At 36.4% G+C, this 9,286-nt stretch overlaps 3 protein-coding genes across 3 annotated transcripts; 2 read left to right on the top strand and 1 right to left on the bottom strand.

The window, feature by feature from the left end:
• Positions 1-224: 224 nt before the first annotated feature.
• LOC148939394 (uncharacterized) lies at positions 225-5,151 on the bottom strand. Its single transcript, XM_089106974.1, has one exon. The coding sequence runs from the start codon at positions 5,115-5,117 to the stop codon at positions 3,627-3,629; it is 1,491 nt and encodes a 496-aa protein (XP_088963100.1). The 5' UTR covers positions 5,118-5,151; the 3' UTR covers positions 225-3,626.
• Positions 5,152-7,209: 2,058 nt separating this feature from the next.
• Positions 7,210-7,671, top strand: LOC148939393 (protein CFDP2-like). The gene has a single exon (XM_089106864.1). It carries the CDS (start codon positions 7,210-7,212, stop codon positions 7,669-7,671), a length of 462 nt encoding a protein of 153 aa, XP_088962990.1.
• A 128-nt stretch (positions 7,672-7,799) lies between these two features.
• On the top strand, positions 7,800-8,552 carry LOC148939392 (uncharacterized). The gene has a single exon (XM_089106863.1). The coding sequence runs from the start codon at positions 7,800-7,802 to the stop codon at positions 8,550-8,552; it is 753 nt and encodes a 250-aa protein (XP_088962989.1).
• Positions 8,553-9,286: the final 734 nt, after the last annotated feature.

The raw sequence follows: 9,286 nt of genomic DNA, 5'->3' as shown, positions 1-9,286 counted from the left end.
ATACTTCTGCCATGCAGGTAAGCCCTTTAAAGTCACATGTTTTATCTTCTCCTCGCATCCTCCTCTCCACTACATACTCAAGAGTTCACTGTTAACTATGTTTCTTCCAAGTTTGACTTCTTATATCACAAGTTCGTTTCGTTTTAATGTTGATCTAACTTTTAGCTGTTTCCTTCTATTCTAATCAACCATAGGAATAAAACCCTGATTATTAGGAGTACGACAAGAGTCGCATTAAATACGCATCCTGTAGATTGAATTTCAATTTGTGTAGACTGAGAGCCTTCTGTTTAGTTCGTGGAATTTTACTTGTAGCTTAATTAAACAAGAACTTTTATAGCTTACAATTAATTATCCTAGATTTGAATTATTTTTTTTTTATAAGTTCATTTTTAGGGGTAAGTGGTTTCTATAGAGCTGGAGTTTCTCACTTCTATCACACGAACTTAGATAGCTATAAAAGAGGCCTTGAAGCTTGTAATTTGCTTTCGTAATTTAATTTCTTCCTCCTCAAGTTTCGCATCTCACTTAAGATCAAAGAACACAAAAATGCTATGGCTTTTAATTTTTTTTTCAGTAGGTTTGACGCTTTCTGTTCGGGTGTGTGATTTATTTCCGTGTGCAGCTTTTTTTTCCTTCAAGACCTCCTCCCTCCCTGTGTCCACGAATTATAGAAATCATAAAGTTTCGCATGGTTTCGACTTCAACAAAGCGCAACATGTCCAGGTTTTTACCGAAAAAAAAACGTATCCACGAAGGCTCTGTTATTAATTCAGCTATTCGTGTAGCTTAAAGCCCTTGTTCCTGGGGCTGTATGCACCATGGTACCCCTGAAGGGATGTCTTTGAGGATTTGAACCATTCAGGTTAAACCTTCTACCTAAATTATTTTTAATCATTTCAGTCCTCTGTAAGTGGATGGGTGAACACTAATTCTTTTTGTGACTTAGAAAGGGCACTAGATATCAGAATTTACGATCTAATAGGCCCTCTCTCCAATTTTTGGGATGATATGATCTATATGAAAAGGCGGCACAAGACAACAAAATGTCAATATTGTATAAACTGTGACTTTAAAGTAGATATTCATTGAGCATGGGTAGAAATTAAATAGAATATAAAAATTAGTGACTGAACTAAATGAAATTGAGAAAACACTGATTCAAAACTGACCAAATACAGAAATCCCTGACATCAATATACTGACAAGGACGTATGTAGTAGAAGAAGGGGGGGGGGAACTAGGGCTGAATTTAACCCCCTTCTCGCTTCCAAAGGACTCTTGTTTTACAAACAAATATCCTTAACACTAAATAAAACTTGCATACCAAACTTACTTATATATTTACGTCAAAGAACTAGTATTTTGCTATCTCATATCCCTTGTAAGGTAAGTTTTATTTTATACATATTTTTTATGCGTACTTGTGGAATTGGTGCGACCTTGATATATTTAAAAAGAATTAAAGGCAACAATTAGAAATGAGCCATCCACTAAGGGGACATGAAACAAAATTCTGTCCAGCACGAAATGTGAAAACGCAAATAAGCTGAATTTTTATTGATAAAGTTTCCAAAAAGGTAAAAACAATATTTGATTTTGGCTACTTTATATTTTAATTTAATAGACATTTACACAATTTAAAAACAATATTTATAATATTGCAACAATAAAAATTCCAATTATACTTTAATTAATTTTCTTTGCTCTAAAACCAAGTGGAGCGGTGCAAATGTAACTACGTAGATTTGTGCCACCAAATAGTACGTTGAGCACCGTAATATACCCTTAGCCGAATTTCATTTTTCTAGCAATATACTTTAACTGCCTTTACTTTTTCAACTGGCTCCTTGTTCCTTTGCTATTCCTTATAGATATTTTATTACGTGGAATTCTTATGTGAATAAAACCAGTGCAACAGGATACTGTTTGTAGTAAAGATCATCCAAGGAACAATATCAATTACAAACGAACAGAAATTAATTAAAAAAAAAAAAAATTGTTGAAAGTTTAAGAAAAAAATAGAGGGCTAAATTAAACCAAAGACGAGGACAAGTATGGTTAAATAATAATTCAAACTTGTTATTCAGGTGATTTTCTTCATTTTTTTTTTATTGCTGATAGTTTGACATGTAAAACCCCACAGCTCAAAATACGCATTGTTTTCAATGGAATAAAGATGGCATTCAAGCCGTTTAGAGAATCTGAGAGGCTGGGAAGGAGAGAGAGAGAGAGAGAGAGCATAACTGAATTTGTAAATCTTGATTAGCCTTGAGATATGAATTTTTTGTTGTGTTATTGCTGACGTTATAACAAATATAAAGACACTGCTAGAAATAAAAATTGTTTTCAGTAATGCGCAAAACAAGCTTTTGCCTTTAGACGGCTAAGTTAGTCCTACTATTGCTTGTGGCAAATTCACTTTGTTTTCAATTTAATTTGATTATTCATTGTAATTTTTGTTCGTTTTGCGCCTCAGTTATTCATTCATAGTGATTCCTATTCTTCCTTGGTTTAATATGGCTCTTTGCTTTTTTTTTTGAAAAGCTTACTTTTACTTACTTTACTTTTTTTTTTTTTAGCACCAAGCAATTATACAAAACACTCCGTAAAGGTAGTTACAAAGCAGACAAATAATAATTTTGAAGGCAAACAACTAGATTGACTTGACCATCACTGTCACTATTATTACAGCATATTTTACTTACTTTACTTTTTTTTAGCACCAAGCAATTACACAAAACACTCCGTAAAGGTAGTTACAAAGCAGACAAATAATAATTTTGAAGGCAAACAACTAGATTGACTTGACCATCACTGTCACTATTATTACAGCATATTTTACTTACTTTACTTTTTTTTAGCACCAAGCAATTACACAAAACACTCCGTAAAGGTAGTTACAAAGCAGACAAATAATAATTTTGAAGGCAAACAACTAGATTGACTTGACCATCACTGCCACTTTTATTGCAGTATATTAGCTTAGATCATCTTCCTCCTCAAAAATCACCTATAGCCTGGCTAAATTGCACAAAAAAAATAAAAAAAAGGTATGTCATGCGCAACGATATTCATTAAATCATCTATTCCTATATGTCTATTTCTACGATGCAGATAATCCTTCCCTTTTAAATGTCGGTGTAAACTAGTCTATTGAATTCTAAATTATATGTATAAACAGGTCAAACATGTGCAAAAATCTTCAAAAAAAAGGATAATATACAATACAGATTTAAAACTAGGACGAGATAGCTATTTCATAAGGTTTTGCAAGCTACGTGTTAGGGATAAAACTTTGTAAATATTTGAAATTGATATGATTGCTATGGTTTATTCCTTTGCAGGTTGTTTTTGTTGCCAAGCTTTAGTTTGTATTGATAAGACAAGATTCATTTCCTAGAACCAAGCCACTATGTTAAGTTCACTTACTTTAAATTTAGCAATATTTTTTTTAGAATGAATTTATAAGAAAAATTGCAATGTTTCACAACTTTAGAATGTCCTTAATAGCATATCGACGATAATTCTGTACTAAATTTAGAAGGAATATCAGCCAACCAGCTAGATAATGTCATGCAAATTATGGGTGTTGAAGCAACTCATGCTATGTTACAACAGCGGTCTTAAGAAAAGAATTCCCAAAACAATAGATCCCAATTCGAAAATTGTGCCATTTCTCTAAATTTTTCCAGCTCTCCCTTGTTTAAGTTCCAATTTTCCATCCTTCCAATACTCTTCAATTTTGGACAGTAATCAAGGATGGCGGCCACAGACATCCATGACAAAAATTCAGCACGGGCAATCCACAGCTTTTCTAAATTTATCAATTTATCAAATGATAAAATGGGTATCAATTCTTCATCACTAATAGTTCCAAAATAGCCTAAGCTTAAGTGCTCCAAATTTTGAGAATGTGTTAATATATGTAATAATACATTATCAAAATATTCGGTGTAATATATCTCCAAGAAATTCAAATTTTTGAAATGATAGGTGAAATCGGATGAGACTAATCTATCACAATGGTAAATTACCAGTTTCTGCAATTGCCAGAATTTACCTATATGAGCCAGATCAATGTTGCCATGAATATTGATTAATTCAAGTATTTGTAAATTTTTCATTTGGAGAGCAGGTACAAAAATATCTATCCAAAATGCTTTGCGAATTTTAAACTTCATGAGCCCTTTGAACAAGGACAAATGTGCTATAGCCTCATCATTAGGGGTGTCAAAATACACCCCTTTCAACTGTGGTGCCATCTTTTCTATAGCTATCATTTGATTGTCAGTAGTATAAGCATCATGGACATAATAAAGATTTGTAGGTTGATGTTTGAGATCCTCATTCATAATTTCAAGCAGTCTTCCACAATAAGCGTATGGCCCAAGATTACTTACAAATGGTGCAAATTTTAGAAGGAAAGACATTTTAGATGGAGAAATTGCGGTCAAACGAGGGCCACCAATTTTGAAAACGACTAGAGACATACATATTGAATTAATACTTCCATTATCAGAGAATATTAAATTATCAATACCAGTTTCTGTAACATTGACTGAATTTTGTATATCAAGAAATGAAACATTGCTACAGCATTTTCCAATAACAGACAATAACGCATCATCACATATTTGAGGTATCACAATTGAAGTAAGGTTTCTGGCATTGCTAAATAATTGCGACAAGTATCTTTTGTCTGTTCCTCTTACCCAAAAATATGTCAGATCAATAAATTTCAAGGATTGACACTCAGATATAACTTTTGAAAGAATCATTGGATGATAAGACTGGGGAAAAGTACCTGGGATAAAATTTTTACAATCACTCTCATAAAGAATCTCAACTGCAGTATATCGCACAGTGCTACTCATATCCATCTTCTTCAAGATATGATCAAGTAGATCTTGTCTGGCAACAACAGGTACATTAGTTAATACGAGACTTTTAACCATTTCAACATAAGAGCTAAATATTTCAGGTGAATAGATACAGAACAATTGGTCTTCATCTGACTGGAGACATAACTCTTCTTTGACAAATTGAACAAATTCGTCTTCAAGTACATCAATGGCAAGACTGTAAAGTGATGGCACATCCTTGAGCTTTGGCATTTCAGATCTAAAAAAAGGAAACACATCTTAGAGTACAAAGTATATGTCAACATGCACTATTGACTTTTGCTATTTTACCCGTATACTACTATACTGCGCGTTTGAAGAATACTCCCATTCCATTTCTGCAAAATTTCTTGGAATAATTTTATATTCAAGTTCAAAATGGCATGGACGTGTTTTCTGCTTAAGAATGACCTTACTTACAAGAATTATTCTACCAAAAAGAAGGGTGGCATCAAAATGCGATTTCACTCTGACAATTCTGCTTCATTTATAAAAACTTTACATTGAGCCTAAAGTATCGTTTGGAGGTATGTTCTTGTGAATTTTTCACCTTCCCTTTTCAAGTCCCTTGACAGATTGCAAAATTCCGTCATTTGCAGTATCATAGGATTGCACAAATGCGCTCCTTGGTTCAAACTTAGAGGCCTCTTTGGTTTTTGTTCTCTGAATGATAGAGTCTATCGGCAATTAAATAAAAAAACAAGTTTTTTTTTTTAACTGAAAGTAAGGAGCGACATTAAAACTTAAAACGAACAGAAATTATTCCGTCTATGAAAGGGGCTGTCCCCTCCTCAACACCTCGCTCTTTACACTAATTTTTTTTTTATTGTTTAAAAAAATAAAGTTGTGAGACAGTCAAACTTTAGCGTAGAGCGAGGCGTTGAGGAGGGGACAGCCCCTTTCATATATGGAATAATTTCTGTTCGTTTCAAGTTTTAATGTCGCTCCTTACTTTCCGTTAAAAAAAACTTCTTTTCTATTTAATTTCTGAACGTTTTTGAATTAATGCAGCTTTGATTTTGGCTCACCGTACATGAATAATTAAAACGAAATTTGCATATTAATTTTAGTTTTTTTTGGCTGAATGGCTTTTTTGAAATTTTTATCTGACGTAACTTACGAATTAACTAATGTAAAGAACTTCTATATTCGTAAATTTTTATTACGTGCATTAGGGGATTCGTCCCCTAGTCAATATCTCGCTCTTTAAGCTAAAGTTCATATTTTGTTCCAATTCTTTAAGAATGACCCCTTAATCAAAAAGGCCGTTAATGAGAATAAATAGCTTTGATGAAAGTAAAAAAAAACTTTAGCGTAAAGAGCGAGGTAACGACTAGGGCGCGAACCCAATCATATACGTAATAATTTCTGTTCGTTTTAAGTTTTGATGTTACTCCTTACTTTCACTTGAAAAAATTGTTTTTTTTAATTTAATTTCTGATCGTTTTTTTAAATAATGCTGGGAAATCCGGTGCCCCCTTCATATAAATGTCCCTTCCCCAATGGAAAGATCCTCCCACGTAAACCCCGACCCCCCCCCCCCAACTACCAAATAAAATTCCCCTGAAAACTTCTGTGTATTTTCCAATAACCAATACTATATGTAAACATTAGACAAAGTTCATAACTTGCCCCGGAGACTGTGGAGAATTAAGTCATCCTCAAAGACATAGTTATTGTATTTTCCGACCATACTGAACAAAATGGCTATCTCAAAATTTTGATCGGGTGACTTTGGGAAAAACTTTTGACTAAAAGCTCTTGTGAACTAGGTTGGGTTTAAAAAGTCTGGATGGTCCTGATGGTTTGGGAGGTGTGCCCCCCCCTTCAGGTTAGTCTAGTCTTCCGTCTCTAGTTAAACATAGGAGAAATCCTACTGCGGTTTCCTCATCGTGGTAGTCAGGTGGAAACGGCCGGAATTACCTATCCCAATTCTTGCTAGGCCAAACCGCAGAGGGTGCCATCAGGGAGTGGAGACCTGCTTGGTTAAATATATTTCCACGAAACGTCCAAATGCAAGTCAATATAAAGAGTCCAACCCATACTATGGCATCCCCGACAAGCGATGCGTTGAAGGTTTCATTGGCGCCGTCTCCGAAAAATTGGCAAGCCCATACTACGGCATCCCCGGCAAGCGATGCGCTGAAGGTTTCATCAGCGCCTTCTCCTAAAAATTGGCAAGCTGAGGTACTACTTCGGAAACAGACAACCCCTCAGAATAGGGTGTTGGAACGTCTGCTCAATGAAATGCCTAACGACCCAGTCGTTTATCTCTGGGGGATTGTTGGGTTACAAAACAGACATAATGTGCGTTTCAGAAACTCGAATCAACGGCATTGTGGAAGGCTCAGAGATTAGAACTCCTGAGCACGACACTTCTTTCTCCTTTTTCAACTCCGGGTCCCTTAGTGGATCTGCGTATGGTGGAGTGGGCATCGTTTTAAGCCCCATATCAGAGAAGTCACTTCTAGAGTGGGAACCTATCTCACATAGAGTAGCAAGAGAGCGATTCAAAGGCCACCTATTCAACATATCAGTTATTGTAGTTTATGCTCCAACCACAGACGCAATGGAGAGCGAAGCAGATCTTTTTTACCAAGTTCTAACTTGTACGCTTAAGAAAGTCCCAAAACGAGACCTCATCTTTATTGGAGGCGACTTTAACGCCAGAATTGGGGGAAAATATCCAATGCTGAGTCTGCCATTGGCCACTTCGCTCTTGGGGTTAGATGTACCAGGGGATCAAAACTTTTTCACTTTGCCATGACGAATGATTTGGTCATTACCAATACCTTATTCAAACACAAGCCCAGCCACAGAGCCACATGGTATTCAAGAGATGGTAGAGCAAAAAGCCAGATTGATTACATCCTCATATCCCGCCGTTGGAAATGAATGGCTACGAATAGTAGATTGTACATTGGAGCAGATACTGGCTCGAAACATGGGTCGGATCATCTTCTAGTCAAGTTAGATCTAAAGTTACGACTTGCAGCACAACCCAAGAGGAAACCTCCACGGAGATTTGATACCAATCGCTTCGATGATCCTAATATACAACAGGCATTCTGCTTAGAGTTGTCTAACCGCTTTGAAGCTCTCCCAGTACAAGCGAACAACGAGCAAACTCAAAGTTTGGATGAAGAGCGGTTGACCATACGCAATACAATCCACGAGGCTGCGGAAGCTACGATAGGATACCGCAAAAGACTATCCAAAAAGTGGATGTCAAGACGCACAATTCAGTTGGCTGAGCAAAAGCAACAGATATCGGAAAGAAAATCGGAGTTGTTCAAACGCTTGAGAAGAGAATGCCATCAGTCGGCTAAGAATGATAAGAACCAGTACTGGGAGAAAATCGCTGAAGACATGGAAGCCGCTGCCTCTAGATCGGACACCAGGAAGATGTATCAGCTCCTAAAATCAATCAGGAGTAAATCACATAAGCCTACTAGTACATCTGTCGAAGATGAAAACAGCAAGTTACTCTCGAATAATACCGAAATAATTTATCGCTGGAAGGAGCACTTTGACAAACTACTTAACCAGCACCAACTCTCCACAGCAATAGATGATAATCAGCGCTGCAATAATCTAAGTCGTAGCGCTGATGACCTGCAGGAACCAAAATCTCCCAGTAGTATTTAAAATGGCGTGAATGTGGCTCCCCCCCCCACAATAAATGAAGTTCAACAAACAATCAAGTGCCTTAAAAGTAATAAAGCCCCTGGTCCTCCTGTCATTCCGGCTGAACTTAACAAGTATGGAGGGACAGCATTCTTCAGCAGGATTCATAAATGGACCTTTCTTATATGGAAAGAAGAGATGGTTCCTGATGATTGGGGAGACTCTATCATCCTTCCAGTCTTCAAAAAAGGGCTAGAGACAAAACGCAGCAAATATCGCGGGATTTCTCTCATATGCATTGCTGCAAAAATATTTGCCATAGTGCTACATAATCGTTTTCGTATCCAGCGCAACGCAAAGACAAGGCCCAATCAAGCGGTATTCTGCCCAGGCAGGGGAACAATTGACCAACTATTCATTTTAAGACAAACCCTTGAACACAGGGCAAAACACCAGAAACCAACAGTGTCTCTATTCATAGATTTTATTACAGCTTTTGATTCGGTTCTAAGGGATGGAATCTGGAAGGTCATGACAGAAGATGGAGAACCAGGCGAGATAGTCAGACTTATCCAAGCATACTACCAGCATACGCGAGCCCAAATCCAGATCGGTGGAAAACTCTCATCGATGGTCCAAATTGATTTTGGTGTCCGACAGGGATGTATATTGTCTCCCGTCTTATTTAATTTCGTGATCAACTGGATTATGACCAGGGCATTGACGACTTTTTCAGGCGTTGAAATAAGTCCCAA

This window comes from Artemia sp. Qi Xiang Cuo, chromosome 21 (genome assembly GCF_049724085.1).
Source record: "Artemia sp. Qi Xiang Cuo chromosome 21, ASM4972408v1, whole genome shotgun sequence".
Taxonomy (NCBI): domain Eukaryota; kingdom Metazoa; phylum Arthropoda; class Branchiopoda; order Anostraca; family Artemiidae; genus Artemia; species Artemia sp. Qi Xiang Cuo.
This window is presented reverse-complemented; position numbering and strand designations above follow the sequence as displayed.

Coding starts and splice junctions, on each gene's coding strand:
- LOC148939393 (XM_089106864.1), top strand. CDS start 7,210: ATGTGCGTTTCAGAAACTCGAATCAACGGCATTGTGGAAGGCTCAGAG.
- LOC148939394 (XM_089106974.1), bottom strand. CDS start 5,117: ATGCCAAAGCTCAAGGATGTGCCATCACTTTACAGTCTTGCCATTGAT.
- LOC148939392 (XM_089106863.1), top strand. CDS start 7,800: ATGGCTACGAATAGTAGATTGTACATTGGAGCAGATACTGGCTCGAAA.